The 22,912-nt window shown below is 40.4% G+C and overlaps 1 protein-coding gene across 1 annotated transcript in view; it reads right to left on the reverse strand.

Moving 5' to 3' along the window:
• Nucleotides 1-22,912, reverse strand: part of LOC100661067 (cytochrome P450 4V2) — a 42,486-nt gene that overhangs the window by 16,892 nt on the left and 2,682 nt on the right. The window contains exons 2-5 of the mRNA XM_023551193.2: nucleotides 17,520-17,632; nucleotides 15,810-15,895; nucleotides 14,837-15,027; nucleotides 14,387-14,456 (exon numbers count right to left, since the gene is read on the reverse strand). Coding sequence (XP_023406961.2) covers nucleotides 14,387-14,456; nucleotides 14,837-15,027; nucleotides 15,810-15,895; nucleotides 17,520-17,632 — 460 coding nt within the window. The remainder of the gene's footprint in view (nucleotides 1-14,386; nucleotides 14,457-14,836; nucleotides 15,028-15,809; nucleotides 15,896-17,519; nucleotides 17,633-22,912) is intronic.

Here is a 22,912-nt window from a genome sequence, read left to right on the forward strand (position 1 = left end):
ATTCGTCACTGTTCTTTATCGATGCGTAGTATTCCATTGTGTGAATATACCACAATTTATTTACCCATTCATCCGTTGATGGACACCTTGGTTGCTTCCAACTTTTTGCTATTGTAAACAGAGCTGCAATAAACATGGGTGTGCATATATCTGTTTGTATGAAGGCTCTTGTATCTCTAGGGTATATTCCTAGGAGTGGCATTTCTGGGTTGTATGGTAGTTCTATTTCTAACTGTTTAAGATAACGCCAGATAGATTTCCAAAGTGGTTGTACCATTTTACATTCCCACCAGCAGTGTATGAGAGTTCCAATCTCTCCGCAGCCTCTCCAACATTTATTATTTTGTGTTTTTTGGATTAATGCCAGCCTTGCTGGTGTGAGATGGAATCTCATCGTAGTTTTAATTTGCATTTCTCTAATGGCTAATGATCGAGAGCATTTTCTCATGTATCTGTTGGCTGCGTGAATATCTTCTTTAGAGAAATGTGTGTTCATATCCTTTGCCCACTTCTTGATTGGGTTGTTTGTCTTTTTGTGGTTGAGTTTTGACAGAATCATGTAGATTTTAGAGATCAGGCGCTGGTCGGAGATGTCATAGCTGAAAATTCTTTCCCAATCTGTAGGTGGTCTTTTTACTCTTTTGGTGAAGTCTTTAGATGAGCATAGGTGTTTGATTTTTAGGAGCTCCCAGTTATCTGGTTTCTCTTCATCATTTTTGGTAATGTTTTGTATTCTGTTTACACCTTGTATTAGGGCTCCTAGGGTTGTCCCTATTTTTTCTTCCATGATCTTTATCGTTTTAGTCTTTATGTTTAGGTCTTTGATCCACTTGGAGTTAGTTTTTGTGCATGGTGTGAGGTATGGGTCCTGTTTCATTTTTTTGCAAATGGATATCCAGTTATGCCAGCACCATTTGTAAAAAAGGCTATCTTTTCCCCAGTTAATTGACACTGGTCCTTTGTCAAATATCAGCTGCTCATACGTGGATGGATCTATGTCTGGGTTCTCAATTCTGTTCCATTGGTCTATGTGCCTGTTGTTGTACCAATACCAGGCTGTTTTGACTACTGTGGCTGTATAATAGGTTCTGAAGTCAGGTAAGGTGAGGCCTCCCACTTTGTTCTTCTTTTTCAGTAGTGCTTTGCTTATCCGGGGCTTCTTTCCCTTCCATATGAAATTGGTGATTTGTTTCTCTATCCCCTTAAAATATGACATTGGAATTTGGATCGGAAGTGCGTTAAATGTATAGATGGCTTTTGGTAGAATAGACATTTTTACTATGTTAAGTCTTCCTATCCATGAGCAAGGTATGTTTTTCCACTTAAGTATGTCCTTTTGAATTTCTTGTAGTAGAGCTTTGTAGTTTTCTTTGTATAGGTCTTTTACATCCTTGGTAAGATTTATTCCTAAGTATCTTAACTTCTTGGGGGCTACTGTGAATGGTATTGATTTGGTTATTTCCTCTTCGGTGTTCTTTTTGTTGATGTAGAGGAATCCAAGTGATTTTTGTATGTTTATTTTATAACTGGAGACTCTGCCAAACTCTTCTATTAGTTTCAGTAGTTTTCTGGAGGATTCCTTAGGGTTTTCTGTGTATATAATCATGTCATCTGCAAATAGTGATAACTTTACTTCTTCCTTGCCAATCCGGATACCTTTTATTTCTTTGTCTAGCCTAATTGCCCTGGCTAAGACTTCCAACACGATGTTGAATAAGAGCGGTGATAAAGGGCATCCTTGTCTCGTTCCCGTTCTCAAGGGAAATGCTTTCAGGTTCTCTCCATTTAGAGTGATATTGGCTGTTGGCTTTGCATAGATGCCCTTTATTATGTTGAGGAATTTTCCTTCAATTCCTATTTTGGTAAGAGTTTTTATCATGAATGGGTGTTGGACTTTGTCAAATGCCTTTTCTGCATCAATTGATAAGATCATGTGGTTTTTGTCTTTTGTTTTATTTATGTGATGGATTACATTAATGGTTTTTCTGATATTAAACCAGCCTTGCATACCTGGTATAAATCCCACTTGATCAGGGTGAATTATTTTTTTGATGTGTTGTTGGATTCTATTGGCTAGAATTTTGTTGAGGATTTTTGCATCAATGTTCATGAGGGATATAGGTCTATAATTTTCTTTTTTTGTAATGTCTTTACCTGGTTTTGGTATCAGGGAGATGGTGGCTTCATAGAATGAGTTGGGTAGTATTCCTTCATTTTCTATGCTTTGGAATACCTTCAGTAGTAGTGGTGTTAACTCTTCTCTGAAAGTTTGGTAGAACTCTGCAGTGAAGCCGTCCGGGCCAGGACTTTTTTTTGTTGGGAGTTTTTTGATTACCTTTTCAATCTCTTTTTTTGTTATGGGTCTATTTAGTTGTTCTATTTCTGATTGTGTTAGTTTAGGTAGGTAGTGTTTTTCCAGGAATTCATCCATTTCTTCTAGGTTTTCAAATTTGTTAGAGTACAATTTTTCATAATAATCTGAAATGATTCTTTTAATTTCATTTGGTTCTGTTGTGATGTGGTCCTTCTCATTTCTTATTCGGGTTATTTGTTTCCTTTCCTGTATTTCTTTAGTCAGTCTAGCCAATGGTTTATCAATTTTGTTAATTTTTTCAAAGAACCAGCTTTTGGCTTTGTTAATTCTTTCAATTGTTTTTCTGTTCTTTAATTCATTTAGTTCAGCTCTAATTTTTATTATTTGTTTTCTTCTGGTGCCTGATGGATTCTTTTGTTGCTCGCTTTCTATTTGTTCAAGTTGTAGGGACAGTTCTCTGATTTTGGCTCTTTCTTCTTTTTGTATGTGTGCATTTATTGATATAAATTGGCCTCTGAGCCCTGCTTTTGCTGTGTCCCAGAGGTTTTGATAGGAAGTATTTTCATTCTCGTTGCTTTCTATGAATTTCCTTATTCCCTCCTTGATGTCTTCTATAACCCAGTCTTTTTTCAGGAGGGTATTGTTCAGTTTCCAAGTATTTGATTTCTTTTCCCTAGTTTTTCTGTTATTGATCTCTAGTTTTATTGCCTTGTGGTCTGAGAAGATGCTTTGTAATATTTCGATGTTTTGGACTCTGCAAAGGTTTGTTTTATGACCTAATATGTGGTCTATTCTAGAGAATGTTCCATGTGTGCTAGAAAAAAAAGTATATTTTGCAGCAGTTGGGTGGAGAGTTCTGTATAAGTCAATGAGGTCAAGTTGGTTGATTGTTGTAATTAGATCTTCCGTGTCTCTGTTGAGCTTCTTACTGGATGTCCTGTCCTTCTCCGAAAGTGGTGTGTTGAAGTCTCCTACTATAATTGTGGAGGTATCTATCTCGCTTTTCAATTCTGTTAAAATTTGATTTATGTATCTTGCAGCCCTGTCATTGGGTGCATAAATATTTAATATGGTTATGTCTTCCTGATCAATTGTCCCTTTTATCATTATATAGTGTCCTTCTTTATCCTTTGTGGTGGATTTAAGTCTAAAGTCTATTTTGTCAGAAATTAATATTGCTACTCCTCTTCTTTTTTGCTTATTGTTTGCTTGATATACTTTTTTCCATCCTTTGAGTTTGAGTTTGTTTGTGTCTCTAAGTCTAAGGTGTGTCTCTTGTAGGCAGCATATAGATGGATCGTGTTTCTTTATCCAGTCTGTGACTTTCTGTCTCTTTATTGGTGCATTTAGTCCATTTACATTCAGGGTAATTATAGATAAATAAGTTTTTAGTGCTGTCATTTTGATGCCTTTTTATGTGTGTTGTTGACAATTTCATTTTTCCACATACTTTTTTGTGCTGAGGCGTTTTTCTTAGTAAATTGTGAGATCCTCATTTTCATAGTGCTTGACTTTATGTTAGTTGAGTCGTTACGTTTTTCTTGGTTTTTATCTTGAGTTATAGAGTTGTTATACCTTTTTGTGGTTACCTTATTATTTACCCCTATTTTTCTAAGTAAAAACCTAACTTGTATTGTTCTATATCGCCTTGTATCACTCTCCATATGGCAGTTCAATGCCTCCTGTATTTAGTCCCTCTTTTTGATTATTGTGATCTTTTACCTATGGACTTCCATGATTCCCTGTTATGTGTATTTTTTTTTTTTAATTAATCTTAATTTGTTTGTTTTTGTGATTTCCCTATTTGAGTTGATATCAGGACGATCTGTTTTGTGACCTTGTGTTGTGCTGATATCTGATATTATTGGTTCTGTGACCAAACAATATCCTTTAGTATTTCTTGTAGCTTTGGTTTGGTTTTTGCAAATTCTCTAAACTTGTGTTTGTCTGTAAATATCTTAATTTCGCCTTCATATTTCAGAGAGAGTTTTGCTGGATATATGATCCTTGGTTGGCAGTTTTTCTCCTTCAGTGTTCTGTATATGTCGTCCCATTCCCTTCTTGCCTGCATGGTTTCTGCTGAGTAGTCAGAACATATTCTTATTGATTCTCCCTTGAAGGAAAGCTTTCTTTTCTCCCTGGCTGCTTTTAAAATTTTCTGTTTATCTTTGGTTTTGGTGAGTTTGATGATAATATGTCTTGGTGTTTTTCTTTTTGTATCAATCTTAAATGGGGTTCGATGAGCATCTTGGATAGATATCCTTTCGTCTTTCATGATGTCAGGGAAGTTTTCTGTCAGAAGTTCTTCAACTATTTTCTCTGTGATTTCTGTCCCCCCTCCCTGTTCTGGGACTCCAATCACCCGCAGGTTATCCTTCTTGATAGAGTCCCACATAATTCTTAGGGTTTCTTCATTTTTTTTAATTCTTTTATCTGATTTTTTTTCAGCTATGTTGGTGTTGATTCCCTGGTCCTCCAGATGTCCCAGTCTGCATTCTAATTGCTCGAGTCTGCTCCTCTGACTTCCTATTGCATTGTCTAATTCTGTAATTTTATTGTTAATCTTTTGGATTTCTACATGTTGTCTCTCTATGGATTCTTGCAACTTATTAATTTTTCCAGTATGTTCTTGAATAATCTTTTTGAGTTCTTCAACAGTTTTATCAGTGTGTTCCTTGGCTTTTTCTGCAGATATCCTAATTTCATTTGTGATATCATTAAGCATTCTGTAAATTAGTTTTTTATATTCTGTATCTGATAATTCCAAGATCGTATCTTCATTTGGGAAAGATTTTGATACTTTTGTTTGGGGGGTTGGAGAAGCTGTCACGGTCTGCTTCTTTAAGTGGTTTGATATGGATTGTTGTCTCCGAGCCATCACTGGGAAACTAGTTTTTCCAGAAAATCCGCTAAAAAAAAACTGCAGTCAGATCCCTATCAGAGTTCTCCCTCTGGCTCAGGCTCTTCAGATGTTAATGAAGCCGCCTGGGGAGGGTGGGGGAGGGAACAGAGAGATAGGAGAGTAGCACCTCAGAATATAGCCAGAGTTGCTTGTCTTGCTTGGAATGACTATTATATCTGAGATTCCCGCGGGCGCGTCGCCTATGTGTGCTGGCTGTGTGGAGATTGCCCCCAGGGGGTCTGGCCTGCTGGAGTCACGGTCAGATCCTCCGCTTCCAGCCCCACGCCCAGCGTCAAGGCTCCCCTACTGGGACGGTGCACTCTCGACTCCAAAATCAGTCGCTGCCTCCTGGGGACTTCTCGTCCCTCCAGCCACGTGGCCGTGCCGCCCCTGAGAACCAGTTGGGCCTCCTCCCGGGGTTAGTTCAGATGGGTGGAGTAGCTCCCCGTGCTTGTGCCGTGACCGAGTGTCCCGGCTGGAACGCTGTTCTCCCCGCTCCAATACCAGTCGCTGCCTCCCGGGGACTTCTCCTACCGGCTGCGTCACATGCCGCCCGTGCGACCCGGCTGGTCCCCTTCCTGGGGTTAGTTCAGGGGGGTGGAGCAACTCTCCGTGTTTATGGCGTACCTGCGTCCAGTCCAAATCCCTGCAGGACGGTTCCCCGGCTCGGATGCTGCTCTTTCTGCTCCAAGATCAGTCACTGCCTCCCGGGGACTTCTCCTACCGGCTGCGTCCCACGCCGCCCGTGGAACCAGCTGGTCCCCCTCCCGGGGTTAGTTCAGGGGGGTGGAGCAGGTCTCTGTGCTTGTGCCGTACCTGACTGGTACGCTGGCTCCAGGCTCTGGAAACAATTGCTGCTTCCCCGTATTAGTTCGTTCTCCGTCTCTAAATCTGTGTTTGTTGTTCAGGGTTCGTAGATTGCTATGTATGTGATCGATTCACTTGTTTTTCCGTGTCTTTGTTGTAAGAGGGATCCGAGGTAGCGTCTGCCTAGTCCGCCATCTTGGCTCCGCCTCAGTACTCCTTTTTTTTTTTAAATAATTTTTATTGTGCTTTAAGTGAAAGTTTACAAATCAAGTCAGCCTGTCACATATAAGGTTATATACACATTACTCCATACTCCCACTTACTCTCCCCCCTAATGAATCAGCCCACTTCCTCCTTCCAGTCCCTCCTTTCGTGCCGGTTTTGCCAGTTTCTAACCCTCTCTAACCTCCCATCTCCCCTCCAGACAGGAGATGCCAACACAGTCTCAAGTGTCCACCTGATACAAGTAGCTCACTCCTCATCAGCATCTCTCTCCAACCCATCGTCCAGTCCCTTCCATGTCTGATGAGTTGTCTTCGGGAATGGTTCCTGTCCTGGGCCAACAGAAGTTTTGGGGACCATGACCGCTGGGATTCCTCTAGTCTCAGTCAGACCATTAAATCTGGTCTTTTTATGATAATTTGGGGTCTGCATCCCACTGCTCTCCTGCTCCCTGAGGGGTTCTCTGTTGTGCTCTCTGTCAGGGCAGTCATCGGTTGTGGCCGGGCACCATCTAGTTCTTCTGGTCTCAGGACAATGTAAGTCTCTGGTTCATGTGGCCTTTTCTGTCTCTTGGGCTCATAGTTATCGTGTGACCTTGGTGATCTTCAATCTCCTTTGATCCAGGTGGGTTGAGACCAATTGATGCATCTTAGATAGCCACTTGTTAGCATTTAAGACTCCAGATGCCACACTTCAAAGTGGGGTGCAAAATGTTTTCATAATAGAATTATTTTGCCAATTGACTTAGAAGTCCCCTTAAGCCATAGTCCCCAAACCCCTGCCCTTGCTCCGCTGACCTTTGAAGCATTCAGTTTATCCCAGAAACTTCTTTGCTTTTTGTCCAGTCCAGTTGAGCTGACCTTCCATGTATTGAGTATTGTCCTTCCCTTCACCTAAAGTAGTTCTTATCTACTAACTAATCAGTAAATAACCCTCTCCCACCCTCCCTCCCTCCCCCCACCCCGTAACCACAAAAGGAGGTGTTCTTCTCACTTTATACTATTTCTCAAGATCTTATAATAGTGGTCTTATACAATATTTGTCCTTTTGCATCTGACTAATTTCACTCAGCATAATGCCTTCCAGGTTCCTCCATGTTATGAAATGTTTCACAGATTCGTCACTGTTCTTAATCGATGTGTAGTATTCCATTGTGTGAATATACCATAATTTATTTACCCATTCATCCGTTGATGGACACCTTGGTTGCTTCCAGCTTTTTGCTATTGTAAACAGAGCTGCAATAAACATGGGTGTGCATATATCTGTTCGTGTGAAGGGTCTTATTTCTCTAGGGTATATTCCGGGGAGTGGGATTTCTGAGCTGTACAGTAGTTCTAACTTTTTAAGAAAACGCCAGATAGATTTCCAAAGTTGTTGTACCATTTTACATTCCCACCAGCAGTGTATAAGAGTTCCAATCTCTCCACAGCCTCTACAACATTTACTATTTTGTGTTTTTTGGATTAATGCCAGCCTTGTTGGAGTGAGATGGAATCTCATCATAGTTTTAATTTGCATTTCTCTAATGGCTAATGATCAAGAGCATTTTCTCAAGTATCTATTAGCTGCCTGAATATCTTCTTTAGTGAAGTGCCTGTTCATATCCTTTGCCCACTTTTTGATTGGGTTTTTTGTCTTTTTGTGGTTGAGTTTTAACAGAATCATATTGATTTTAGAGATCAGGCGCTGGACCGAGATGTCATAGCTGAAAAGTTTTTCCCAGTCTGTTAGTGGTCTTTTTACTCTTTTGGTGAAGTCTTAAATGAGCATAGGTGTTTGATTTTTAGGAGCTCCCAGTTACCTGGTTTCTCTTCGTCATTTTTGGTAATGTTTTGTATCCTGTTTATGCCTTGTATTTGGGTTCCTAAGGTTGTCCCTATTTTTTCTTCCATGATCTTTATCGTTTTAGTCTTTATGTTTGGGTCTTTGATCCACTTGGAGTTAGTTTTGGTGCATGGTGTGAGGTATGGGTCCTGTTTCATTATTTTGCAAATGGATATCCAGTTATGCCAGCACCATTTGTTAAAAAAACTATCTTTTCCCCAATTAACTGGCACTGGGCCTTTGTCAAATGTCAGCTGTTCATATGTTGATGGATTTATATCTGGGTTCTCAATTCTGTTCCATTGGTCTATGTGCCTGTTGTTGTAGCAGTACCAGGCTGTTCTGACTACTGTGGCTGTATAATAGGTTCTAAAATCAGGTAGAGTGAGGCCTCCCATTTTCTTCTTCTTTTTCAGTAATGCTTTACTTATCTGGGGCTTCTTTCCCTTCCACATGAAGTTGGTGATTTGTTTCTCCGTCTCCTTAAAAAATGTCACTGGAATTTAGATCAGAAGTGCATTGTATGCATAGATGGTTTTTGGTAGAATAGACATTTTTACTATGTTAAGTCTTCCTATCCATGAGCAAGGTATGATTTTCCACTTATGTAGGTCCTTTTTAGTTTCTTATACTAGTACTTTGTAGTTTTCTTTGTGTAGGTCTTTTACATCTTTGGTAAGATTTATTCCTAAGTATTTTATCTTCTTGGGGGCTACTGTGAATGGTATTGATTTGGTGATTTCCTCTTCGATGTTCTTTTTGTCGATGTAGTGGAATCCAAGTGATTTTTGTATGTTTATCTTATAACCTGAGACTCTGCCAAACTCTTCTATTAGTTTCAGTAATTTTCTGGAGGATTCCTTAGGGTTTTCTGTGTATAACATCATCTCATCTGAAAATAGAGATAATTTTACTTCTTCCTTGCCAATCCAGATGCCCTTTATTTCTTTGTCTAGCCTAATTGCTCTGGCTAGGACCTCTAGCACAATGTTGAATAAGAGCAGTGATAAAGGGCATCCTTGTCTGGTTCCCGTTCTCAAGGGAAACGCTTTCAGGCTCTCTCCATTTAGAGTGATGTTGGCTGTTGGCTCTGTATAAAGATGCCCTTTATTATGTTGAGGAATTTTCCTTCTATTCCTATTTTGGTGAGAGTTTTTATCATGAATGGGTGTTGGACTTTGCCAAATGCCTTTTCTGCATCAATTGATAAGATCATGTGGTTTTTGTCTTTTCTTTTATTTATATGGTGGATTACAGTAATGGGTTTTCTAATATTAAACCAGACTTGCATACCTGGTATAAATCCCACTTGGTCATGGTGGATTATTTTTTGATATGTTCTTGAATTCTATTGGCTAGAATTACGTTGAGGATTTTTGCATCTATGTTCATGAGGGATATAGGTCTGTAATGTTCTTTTCTTGTGCTGTCTTTAGCTGGTTTTGGTATCAGAGATATGGTGGCTTCATAGAATGAGTTAGGTAGTATTCCATCATTTTCTATGCTTTGAAATATCTTTAGTAGTAGTGGTGTTAACTCTTCTCTGAAAGTTTGGTAGAACTCTGCAGTGAAGCCGTCCGGGCCAGGGCTTTTTTTTGTTGGGAGTTTTTTGATTACCTTTTCAATCTCTTTTTTTGTTATGGGTCTATTTAGTTGTTCTATTTCTGATTGTGTTAGTTTAGGTAAAAAAAAAAAAAAACGGTAGGTAGTGTTTTTCCAGGAATTCATCCATTTCTTCTAGGTTTGCAAATTTGTTCGAGTACAATTTTTCTTAATAATCTGATATGATTCTTTTAATTTTAGTTGTGTCTGTTGTGATGTGGCCCATCTCGTTTCTTATTCGGGTTGTTTCCTTTCCTGTATTTCTTTAGTCAGTCTAGCCAATGGTTTATCAATTTTGTTAATTTTTTCAAAGAACCAGCTTTTGGCTTTGTTAATTCTTTCAATTGTTTTTCTGTTCTCTAATTCATTTAGTTCAGCTCTAATTTTTATTATTTGTTTTCTTCTGGTGCCTGATGGATTCTTTTGTTGCTCACTTTCTATTTGTTCAAGTTGTAGGGACAGTTCTCTGATTTTGGCTCTTTTTTCTTTTTATATGTGTGCGTTTATCGATATAAATTGACCTCTGACCGCTGCTTTTGCTGTGTCCCGAGGTTTTGATAGGAAGTGTTTTCATTCTCATTGCATTCTATGAATTTCTTTATTCCCTCCTTAATGTCTTCTATAACCGAGTCTTTTTTGAGCAGGATATTGTTCAGCTTCCAAGTATTTGATTTCTTTCCCCTGATTTTTCTGTTATTGATTTCCACTTTTATGGCCTTGTGTTCTGAGAAGATGCTTTGTAATATTTCCATGTTTTGGATTCTGCAAAGGTTTCTTTTATGACCTAATATGTGGTCTATTCTAGAAAATGTTCCATGTGCGCTAGAAAAAAAAAGTATACTTTACAGCTGTTGGGTGGAGTGTTCTGTATAAGTCAATGAGGTCAAGTTGGTTGATTGTAGCAATTAGGTCTTCCGTGTCTCCATTGAGCTTCTTACTGGAAGTCCTATCCTTCTCCAAAAGTGGTGTGTTGAAGTCTCCTACTATAATTGTGGAGGTGTCTATCTCACTTTTCAGTTTTGTTAAAGTTTGTTTTATGTATCTTGCAGCCCTGTCATTGGGTGCATAAATATTTAATATGGTTATATCTTCCTGGTCAATTGTCCCTTTAATCATTACGTAGTGTCCTCCTTTATCCTTCGTGGTGGATTTAACTTTAAAGTCTATTTTGTCAGAAATTAATATTGCTACTCCTGCTCTTTTTTGCTTGTCGTTTGCTTGATATATTTTTTTCCATCCTTTGAGTTTTAGTTTGTTTGTGTCTCTAAGTCTAAGGTGTGTCTCTTGTAGGCAGCATATAGACGGATCGTGTTTCTTTATCCAGTCTGAGACTCTCTGTCTCTTTATTGGTGAATTTAGTCCTTTTACATTCAGCGCAATTATAGAAAAGTATGTGCTTTCATTTTGATGCCTTTTTGGGTGTGTTGCTGACAATTTCAGTTTTCCACTTACTTTTTTGTGCTGAGACGTTTTCCTTTGTAAATTGTGTGTTCCTCATTTTCATAGTAGTTGAATTTATGTTTGCTGAGTTGTTATGTTTTTCTTGGTTTTTATTTTGAGTTATGGAATTGTTAGACCTCTTTGTGGTTACCTTAATATTTACCCCTATTGTTCTAAGTAAAAACCTAACTTGTATTGTCCTATATCGCCTTGTTTTCCTCTCCATATGGCAGTTCTATGCCTCCTGTATTTAGTCTCTCTTTTTGATTATTGTGATCCTTTACATATTGACTTCAATGATTCCCTGTTTGAGCATTTTTTTCTTTTTAAAAATTAATCTTAATTTTTTTTTTGTGATTTCCCTATTTGAGTTGATATCAGGATGTTCTGTTCTGTGACCTTGTGTTGTGCTGGTATCTGATATTATTGACTTTCTGACCAAACAATTTCCTTTAGTATTTCTTGTAGCTTTGGCTTGGTTTTTGCAAATTCTCTAAGCTTGTGTTTATCTGTAAAGGTTTTAATTTCACCTTCATATTTGAGAGAGAGTTTTGCTGGATATATGATCCTTGGCTGGCAGTTTTTCTCCTTCAGTGCTCTGTATATGTCATCCCATTGCCTTCTTGACTGCATGGTTTCTGCTGAGTAGTCTGAACTTATTCTTATTGATTCTCCTTTGTAGGAGACCTTTCTTTTATCCCTGGCTGCTTTTAAAATTTTCTCTTTATCTTTGGTTTTGGCAAGTTCGATGATAATATGTCTTGGTGATTTTCTTTTTGGATCAATCTTGAATGGGGTTCGATGAGCATCTTGGATAGACATCCTTTCATCTTTCATTATGTCAGGGAAGTTTTCTGCCAACAGATCTTCAACTATTCTCTCTGTATTTTCTGTTATCCCTCTCTGTTCTGGAACTCAAATCACACGCAAGTTATTCTTCTTGATAGAGTCCCACATGATTCTTAGGGTTTCTTCATTTTTTAAAATTCTTTTATCTGATTTTTTTCAGCTTTATAAAAAAAAAAAATTTTTTTTTTAATTTTGGTGTCAATTCCCTGGTCCTCTAGATCTCCCACTCTGCATTCCAATTGCTCGAGTGTGCTCCTCTGGTTTCCTATTGTGTCATCTAATTCTGTAATTTTATTGTTAATCTTTTGGATTTCTGAATGCTGTCTCTCTATGGATTCTTGCAGCTTATTAATTTTTCCACTATGTTCTTGAATAATCTTTTTGATTTCTTCAACTGCTTTATCAGCATGCTCCTTGGCTTTTTCTGTAGATTACCTTATTTCATTTATGAGGTCATCCCTGATGTCGTGAAGCATTCTGTAAATTAGTTTTTTATATTCTGCATCTGGCAATTCCAGGATTGTATCTTCATTTGGGAAAGATTTTGATTCTTTAATTTGGGGAGTTGTAGAAGCAGTCATGGTCTGCTTCTTTATGTGGTTTGATATCGACTGCTGTCTCCGAGCCATCTATAAGATATTGTGGCGATTTATTTTATATTTGCTCACTGAGTCTTACCTTGTTTTCTTTCAATTTACGTAGATGGGCTACTAGATTGCACTGTCTTGAGTGTTGTAGCCCTTGAATCACTTATGTCCTCTTACCAGCTGGTTTGGGCTGTTACCAGATATATAAGCCTAAGAGTCCATTCACTATTCTTGAGTAGAATCTGATTTTGGGTCACCAGGGGTGTGGTGCAGACTGTCACCTATCCACCTAGAGGAGTAGTGGTGCTAGTTGTATGCACCAGATTCTAGTAGCAGCAGGGGGTCACACTCCGGGGGGGCAGGATGCTGACAGGCTTCCCACAAGTGCCAGTGAGGTAGGTGTGTCTCTATTCCTAAAGCACTTTGGTGGGTGGGCTCTGCAGCTGTACCTTAGGCACCCAATGCATGTACCTCTACAGATTGGTAGGTGTCACCATCCTCAGAACCCTAAGGCAGGAAGCTAGGTGGTCTAGGGGGAGCTTCAGCCCTCAGTTCCCCATTGTGGGTCAGTGAGGGCTCTGTTTATTACCCAGAGATATCAGACCTGGGAAACTTGTCTTTCCAGTAATCTGCTAAAACAATTACAGTCAGATCACTATCAGAATTGCCTTTGCATTATAATAGCCACCTTGTTCCCTGTAGGGATGAAAGCCCAAGACTGTGGATCACATATGCTTGGCTGAAGCTGGTTCTGTATTTTAAGTCCAATTTCGGGAAGTCTGGGAAGGATTTTTGGTCCCTGGGTTTTTTGTAGCTGCTTCTCTCATGCCAGGAGAATGGGTTAGGAAAAGACCAAAAAAATAAAACAAAAACCGCAGAGCACTTCACTCTCTGGCTCAGAAAATTCCAAAGTTAATGAAGCCGCCTGGGAAGGGGAGGGGAGGGATCAGGTAGATAGGAGAGAGTAGCACCCCGGAATATAGGCAAAGTTACTTATCTTGTTTGGTGATAACTGTTTTATCTGAGATTCCCGAGGGATGTGTAGCCTGTGCGTGTTGGCTGGGTCCAGATTGTCCCCGAGTGTCAGGCCCACGTCCTGTGCTTGTGCTGTCTCAGAAGCCGTGGTCAGTTCTTCAGCTCCTAGTCCAAAGCCCAGCACCAAGGTTCCCCGGCTGGGATGCCACGTTTCAGGCTCCAAAACCAGTCGCTGCCTCCCAGTGACTCCTCCTCCTGTCAGCCGCGTTGCTGCACTGCCTGCGTGTACTGGCTGGACTTCCCCTGAGGTCACTTCTGGGGGCTAGGGCTGCGTCCCGTGTTTGCGCCGTCTCAGGATGCCATGCTCAGCTTTCCTGCACCCAGTCCAAAGCCTGGCACCAAGGTTTTCTAACTGGGACGCTGGCTCCAGGCTCCGAAAACAGTTATTGCTTCCCCGTGGTTGCTCGTTCTCAGTCTCTGTCACTCAGGTCAACTCTTTAGATCTGTGTTTGATGGTCAGGGTTTGTAGATTGTCATGTATGTGATCGACTCACTTGTTTTTCCGAGTCTTTTTTGCAAGAGGGATCTGAGGTAGCTTCTACCTAGTCAGCCATCTTGGCCCCACCTTCTAAGTACTTCTGAATATATTACAAAATAGTCATTTTGAATTACAGTGTATTCTGCACATGCCATAATTTACGTTACCATTTCTCCACTGTTAAAACATACTCCTAAATGACTAGGCTAATATCTCATTTGAAGCAATAAAAAAGGCACTACTCAGGCAAAAATTATCAGCAATAACTTTTTAAAGCCCATATCAATAATAATTTAAAAAATAATTGAAAGAACTTCATTTACCTATAAACAGCACGGACGTAGTCGGAATCACCATTATTTTGAGCACCGATATTCTTCCCCATAGCTGTTTCTATAAAACACAGGTGAGAGGCATTCACTTGACTCATGCACATATCTTTATTTATGTTTGCAGTGGCAGGCACTTTTAAGAAGACATGAACTCTGTTCTGGTTGTATATATTTATAATTGTTCTTCCCGCTCTTCCCTCTCGTACCTTCTGCCTCTCCTGCTCCCTATTTCTGTTCTTTCTTTCTTTGTTCTTCCCTGGCACTTTGGCCCTGTGCCTGCTCTGTCCGTTCCCCCAGGAGTGGCTGTTGCTTCTCAGACTTCTGACTTAGTGGTGGGACCTCCCTGAAGAATCCAGGTCTCCTCATTTGCCAACGTTTATTTTCTATTTGGGCCATTTTATCTTTACACCGTAGCTTTAGAAACCATACAATGAGACTTACCACAGATTATATCCAAGGCACAGAGGGTGATGTAAAAACAGCAGTTAAATGCCTCTTGGTTAACATGTTTTTCAAGCTTATTAACCAATATATCTGCTTGTTCATTCATAACGTCTAAGAAATCCTCCAGAATTGTAAAATGGAAGGCGGGTGTTAACATTTTTCTCCTGGTGCGCCATTTGTTTCCAGTACTAGAAATAAAATACGCATTTATAAATTAAAAAAAAAAAAAAAGACACAACATCCAAAGCAAGCAAAGCATAAATATATCCAAGTCAACAAATTTTCCTGAAATGGTATGATCTACAGATTCTCAAATGCTTTGCTCAGAATGACAAAAGAACACACATACAATATTCATATAGTTACAGGATGTGGATATTTTGGACTTTGTTCTATATTACTAATATTGAAAATAACATTCACAGCAACTAAAGAATTTAAGTATGTAAGTTTCTAGAAGCATGAATCATGACCCATATGCTCCATAACTCTACCTGGATCTCCACTGAGTTGGAGTTCTCCAGATTCCCTAGGAGGGTCCTGGCCTTTCTCTTGCTAGATCTTCTCTCAGAGGATGGAGTCCTATTTCTGGATGCCAGCTCAAAGACTGAGTTCACTGTGCTTAGTATAATTCTCTGTTGCTGACTACCTTTTTGTTTGGGTTTTCAAGATTTCCCTGCTTCAAACTCTCCTTTGCTTTACTTCACTCATACATCAGGACTTTCTAATTCTGAGCACTGGTAGTAATCACGTTGAATCCAGTGGCTGGAGATTACCAAACACCCTGGATTCCAGCTTGTCTAAACTCCCTGTCAAAGCTCCACTGTTTGCCAGACGTCTCCTCCAACGTCTCCCCTACTTCTGGCTAGCACAGTCATGCTACAGGAAAGCCACCTGTGTCAACTTCATCTGGTTACACATGGAAGTAATTGTTTCCAAGAGACAGCTTTACAAATTTATGCTGGCCTACCTTGTAAGAAGTCCTTGGCCAAGCCATGGTTCTAGGAACTTGTACATAGACGATTTGTCAATTTGCTTTGAACTAGTTAAAATTACCTTAGAAAAAGAAAAGAAAAATTTTTTAATTTGAGAGATTTGCAGATAGCAAAAAAAGACTTCAGTTATAAGCATACCTGGCTAGAATACAACTACTTTAAGGTAAAATTTTCTTAATGAATTTGAAGACAGTATTTTCTCTGAGATTCATTTTTATTTCTGCATCTAAAAGAAATTCAATTAGTTTTTGAACATACAACTGTCATTCAGTCTTGGGGGCAAAATGAAGATGTGAGAACAAAAAATGTCCAAGATGACTGGAACTAGGGAACAACTAGGAAACGGACCATTAGTAGGTAGAAGTGAATCTGGCAGATGATCACATCTGGGGGGACGGAAATCATAGCTCATTTTCAGGTACGTTGATTTTCAGGAATTCCAGTTGTCACAATTTGAAAGTAGGACAGAAGCTCAGGATAAAGCCCTGAGCTGGGGATAAACATTCACATGGGTCCAGTGTACAGATACCATTGGGAGCCATGGGTGTGGATGGGACCACCTGGAGTCAAAGGGAAGTGGGGAAGAGATGCACATCCAGGACTGAGCACAGAACGTTCCTGGCATCTGGCTTGAGTGCCCTACTCTGGACACTGCTCTACCCACACGTACCTACCTGACTTATACGGGGTCAGCAGTAGCTGAGATCCTATGCCTAGTCCCCTCACCATCTTCTCGGGATTGGGATTCTGGAGTGTTGTACAAGAGAAACCCCAACACTTTTACCACCATAACTGGAAAGATTATTCCCTAGGAAATTTTGCTTTTAACTTTTTTCCACTAAGAGAAGTTCTGTTTATCTCATTTTTACCCCCTGATTCAAATCCTTTTCTCATCAGACCACAAAATAATTTCCCCAGTGTCACAATAATTCAAATAAGAAGTGTTTCTTCCTAGGAGAAACCTGGCATAATGATGATGAAGAGAACATGATGAATCTCTTCTTTTGCTCAATGTTCTAACTTTCCAAATCATACTTCAGCTCATTAGATAAAGCATGCAATGAAGCATACAGTTTTCTCTGAGTTGAGAAATATATGCAAGATATATATTAAGATTATATTCTATAATACTAATTTTTTTACTCTAAGAAATGCATTTTTTTGTGGAGTAATTTCAATAGCATGAATTAACAATACCTGTCCTATTAATATCAGATTAGGATTCTCCTTTAGGCAAAATTAATTTGTAGCAATAAATTTATAATGGGTATAATAATAGACTCTGGGTACCTTGAGGGAAACACCCCGTCTTAGTAATCTTGTATTTCTGAAGCCTTAAATGGTGCTTGTAACATGGCATAGTCTCACCTTGTAGAATAATCTGTTTATAGTTTATTTATGGTTTCATAAAACTATATCCTTTTGCAGATTTTCCAAAAGGAAAACAATATACTGGGACCTGGTAACAAATGTGCACAGGTTATCTGGAGGTGTTATCTTCTCCAGGATTCGGACAACGTCTGGAAAGCATTGCATGACACCTACATCGCCTAAAGTTTTTAATGAAAAGCTCTATATCCTGAATTCAATTAAATAAAAAGACATTTTAAAAACATTTATTCTGATGAGATTCTCACAGCACCTAATATCCGGTGAAATACTGGCCATATTCATCACACACCCACCTCCACGTTCTCTGCCTTGTAAAGGACCACCATTGGCACTGGCCCCATCCAGAGTTTCAGCAGTGGCATGTATCGGTATTCTTCAGAGTACTGAATTATCTGCTGAAAATATTCTGGGAGGAATTCAATTTTAAATTCAATCAAGGTGATAATTTTGTACGAAGTTCCTTATTATGCGTTTTGGAAGGGAGGGAGGGATGGAGGAAGACAGCAAGGGAGGGAAGAAGGAAGGAAGGAAGAGGAAGAAAGGAAGGACACTTACGTTGGGTAAATCACTTAATGTCTCCCAGGTCTCTCACGTCTTAAAGGTAAACCAACTGATCCTTATCAAACGATTTAATTATGAGTGTTAAATGAGATAGCATGCATGAAATAGCTGGTTAATTGTGAAAATGTCAAACACTGGCAGCTTGGTGAGGGGACGATGCTATGACAGTAGCAATGGCGTTGTGTGCATTTCCCAGGAACCCCTGGGGCTGGTTCATTTCTCTGGGCCTTGCCTTATGCTGTCCTTCCACAGAAGGAAAATGCCGTCCTCCGACTCCAGCCTTAGAACGTGCTTCTCTTCAACTCTCTATAAAGTAGAGGGTCAGCGGAAAAGAGGAAGACACTCAACAAGATGGATTGACACAGTGGTTGCAACAATGGACTCAAGCATAACAACAATTATGAGGATGATGGAGGATGGGGCAGTGTTTCATTCTGTTGTACATGGGGTCGTTCTGAGTCAGAGCTGATTTGATGGCATCTAACAACAACAACTATCTATCTTCTACCTCTCAAGGGCCTCGGAGCCTTTGTAGAACCTCTTCTCTTTGTGGAAAACTCTGTTCTCCCTGCTTTTTGTCTAATAACACCTACTGATTCTTTAAGTGTCATCTTAAATATGGTTTCCCCAGGAAGACGTCTCTGATACTACAAACGAGATTTTTGGCTCCTTGTCCTGTGCTAGCACCCAGGTCTCGGATGTTACAAACTGTTCTCCAATAAAATGAACCAAGCATCCTGTAGTGTTTACCTAGTGGTAATTTTGTATTTCTTTCACTTTGCCTACAATTGTTAATTGCAATTCTCCTGTAAGGAAGAGCTTTCTCTATTTGTTTATTTATATTATGTGTATATGTCCCAACGTTAATTTCCTGCTGTTGATAACTGTACTATGGTTATGCAAGATGTTCGGGTTGGTGAAAACTGGGTGAAGGGTATACAAGAGTTCTCTGTACTACTTTTGCAACTTTTCTGTAAATCTAAAATTATTTCAAAACAAACAAAAAATGTTTTTATAAAGAAGGGAGTTTTGTTTTTCTGAAGCTAGAGGGTAGGAAGAATGCAGTAAGTTAAAAAACATGTTAAGTTGTAGGGGAGCACACACATCACAAATACATAAATGACTGGCTGGTCTCTCTATTCTGTTTAACACAGGGGGAAAAAGTTCATAATTTAAGACTTCAGGAGGTAAAATTGAGGCTTTGGAAATATAACAAAAACGTGGACGTGAATGTAAGAATTATTGAGCCAAAAAGGGTTACCGAGTAACAAGGAAGGCAATATAGGGATTAGATAAGAGGAATATTAAAGTTAATCAGACAAGTTTTCTGTTACATGTCCCGAAATCAAGAATGACTATGACAGAAGTACCTTAGGTCACACATGCATTCCACTAACATCTAACGAGAACCTCTAAAGGATCTGATCCCTACTCCCAAGGAACTTAAAATCTCCAGAGACAGTCATATCCGTAACTCATCACAATACCAGACAGAATGAAATGGGTGCAGGAGTAGAAGTTTAAGTCTGAGGAGTTATTGGTTCTGACTGAGAGGACTAGAGAGATTTCACAATGAAGATGTCATCTGGATTTTGACAGGCAGCAAAAGGGAAGTCGGGGTTGGGGAGAGAATGCAAACCTAGCAGCAGAAACAGCTGAGCAGAAGCATGAAGGTCTAAAATGTCACCATAAGTGTGACGTGGCCAAAGCGTAGGAGTGGGGCAGGAGGGGTAACAGTAGGAGACGAAGCTGGAGCATGGCACGGCTGTGGGAGTTTGGTTTCTTTTATCGTCTGTGGAGAATAGCTGAAACTTTCTGTTGAGGAGCAGCAAGACACTAAACTGTCTAAGACAATGCATATAATTTGGGTATGCTGGGACCACCGAAGGCTTCTGTGAGTAAGAAAAAGGCTGGGATTCAATGCAGACAGGTTATGGCCCTGTTCCTATGTCATGGCTGGCCCTGGTGTTGGGTGTGGGGAAATGGTGACCGTCATTCCCAACTAGAGCAACCACAGTGGTGTAGAAAAGTCGGCCATCAAGTCCTTCTGTGTTGACATGCATGAGGCCTCCTCTGGGGGTGCAGCTTGGCAGTGGGTGTGGTGAAGCAATGGGGACACTCCCAATCAGAGAATGCTGCACCGACTAGTGCCACCAGGATGGAAACACACGACAGCACCCAGAGACTGAAGGACTGGGGTACAGGTCCGGATATCAGAGGAAAGACCTAGCAAAGTTAGAAAGGTTGTCCAGGGCCAAGTTAAACAAACTGAGGTCAAGGGAGGATTCAAGCCCGAGCCGGGGAAATGATAACACATTAGGAAACAGGGCAGAAGTCTCACTACACAGCTGGTGAAATCTAGCAGGGAGGGGTGACTGGTAGGCGTATGGGTGCCCAGGGTTTCTCCAGGCAAAGAACAAGGCTAACTCCAATCCCATGGTGAAGCCACTACAATGGTACTTGAGATTTTGACAGGGCTGTTTTGACATGGTAATTTGGGCACCAGGCACACACTGACACAGCGTGAAAAGCAAACCATCACAGTAGCAATAATACAGCAGACGGTCATACCTTATGGATAAGTGAAATAAATGTATGACAGAAATGTTACTAGGGACAGAAGGGAGAAATTGGAAATGTTCTGTTATAAGGTACCTGCACTGCCCTTGAAGCTGTGCGTTGCTATTTGAAAGTGGACTTAGCTTAGCTGCACGTTTTAAGGGCAGTGAAACTGTTCTGCATGATACTATAATGGTGGACACATGACACTGTGCCTTTGTCAAAACCCCCGGGACTCTACAATGCAACAGTGAAACCTCATGTAACCATGGATTTCAGCCAACTATGTATCAGTATCAGTTCATCAGCTGTAACAAATGTTCCCCTCTAAGGTTGTGTTTGTTGTTGTTGTTGTTAGGTGCTCTGGAGTCAGTTCAGACTCATATGCACAATATGCACAACAGAACGAAAACTACCCAGTCCTGTGCTGTCCTTATAATCATTGTTATGCTTGAGCCCACTGTTGCAGCCACTGTGTCAATCCACCTCATTGAGGGTCTTCCTCTTTTCCGCTGACCCTCTACTTTACCAAGCATGATGTCCTTCTCCAGGGACTGATCCCTCCTGACTAAGGTAAGATGTTAATATCAGGAGAAACTGCGAGCAAGGGGAAGAAGGGATATGTGGGTATTCTCTGTACTTTCTGAACAGTTTTTATCTATACCTAAAACTGCTCTAAAAATAAATTGTATTCAACACTCAATACAGGGGAAGTCAGCACAACTGGACTAAACCAAAAACAAAGAAGTTTCCTGAATAAACTGAATGCTTCAAAGGTGAGCAAAGCAGGGGCAGGGGTTTGGGGACTATGCCTTCAGGGGACATCTAAGTCAATTGGCAAAATAAAATCTATTAAGAAACCGTCTGCATCTCACTTTGAAGTGCGGTGTCTGGGGTCTTAAACGCTAGCAAGCGGCTATCTAAGATGCATCAATGAGTCTCAACCCACCTGGACCAAAGGAAACTGAAGAACACCAAGGTCACAAGGTAATTATGAGCCCAAGAGACAGGGCTACATGAACTAGAGACTTACATCATCCTGAGACCAGAAGAACTAGATGGTGCCCGGCCACAACCGATGACTGCCCTGACAGGGAACACAACAGAGAACCCCTGAGGGAGTAGGAGAACAATGGGATGCAGACCCCCAAATTCTCATAAAAAGACCAGACCTAATGGTCTGACTGAGACTAGAAGGACCCCGGCAGTCATGGTCCCCAAACCTTCTTTTGGCCCAGGATAGGAACCATTCCCAAAGCTAACTCATCAGACATGGATTGGACTGGACAATGGGTTGGAGAGAGATGCTGATGAAGAGTGAGCTACTTGGATCTGGTGGACACTTGAGACTATGTTGGCATCTCCTGCCTGGAGAGGAGATGGGAGGGTAGAGGGGGTTAGAAGCTGGCAAAATGGACACGAAAAGAGAGAGTGGAAGGAGGGAGCGGGCTGTCTCATTAGTGGGTGAGTAAATGGGAGTATGTAGTAAGGTGTACATATGTTTATATGTGACAGACCGACTTGATTTGTAAACTTTCATTTAAAGCACAATAAAAATCATTAAAAAAATTGTATTCTTTTTTTTAACATTAAAATTTTCAGTCCTCTTTCAGTATCAATAAATGTGCACAAGAGACAAGCTTACCTTGTCCCTGTTCCTCAACCCTGGGTTTCAGGAAGGCTGCTCAAAGTACAGAGGGAGATGGGCTGAGACTCAGGGATGACTACTGCACATAATAAAGAAACAACAATGGCAAAAAGAAGTGCACAGTTTGGCACATTAAAATCCAATAATAATTTTTGCTAGTGTTGGCTCCAACTCATGCCGACCTTATGTATAACAGAAGGAAGTGTTACCCAGTCCTCTTCATAATCACTGGTATGTTTGAGTTCACATCCTGTAAGAGCTACCATTTATTATGTCACATTTCTTTGCTGTGGCTGGTTATGATGTCAGACTCTGTGCTAAGTATTTTAGATGCATTATTATTACATATAGGGTTGCTATGAGTTGGAATCATCTTAGCTGCAATGGTTTTTTTTTTTTTTTTTTGGTTTGTACTTTTTATGCTTCACCACAGCCATATGCAAGGTACTATTATCAACGTCATTTAACAGTTAAGGAAACTGCGCACAGTTAAGTGACTGCCCAGTAGCAGACAGCTAGTGGCGGCGGGGTGGGGGGAACCCTGGTGGCGTAGTGGTTAAGAGCTATAGCTGATAACCAAAAGGTCAGCAGTTCAAACCCACTAGGCACTCCTTGGAAACCCTGTGGGGCAGTTCTACCCTGTCCTTTAGGGTCACTATGAGTTGGAATCGACTCAAGGGCAATGGGTTAGCAGAGGGTGGAGACTGGTTTTGTACTAAAGGCAATCAGATGCCAGAACTTGCCATCTTAGCCACTGCACCATACTGTCTCCTGGTCAAGACAGTAGTCAACACTGCTGTGAAAATAGCTGGTTAAATTCACCAGTGTCAAAATATCCCGCATCATGCAAATGGGCTGCCTTCCTTGGTCTTGTCTGTCAGGGGACAGGGGAGTCTGAATCAGCGGTGTGAAAATGTC

The sequence above is a fragment of the Loxodonta africana genome, chromosome 19 (assembly GCF_030014295.1).
Source record: "Loxodonta africana isolate mLoxAfr1 chromosome 19, mLoxAfr1.hap2, whole genome shotgun sequence".
NCBI lineage: Eukaryota > Metazoa > Chordata > Mammalia > Proboscidea > Elephantidae > Loxodonta > Loxodonta africana.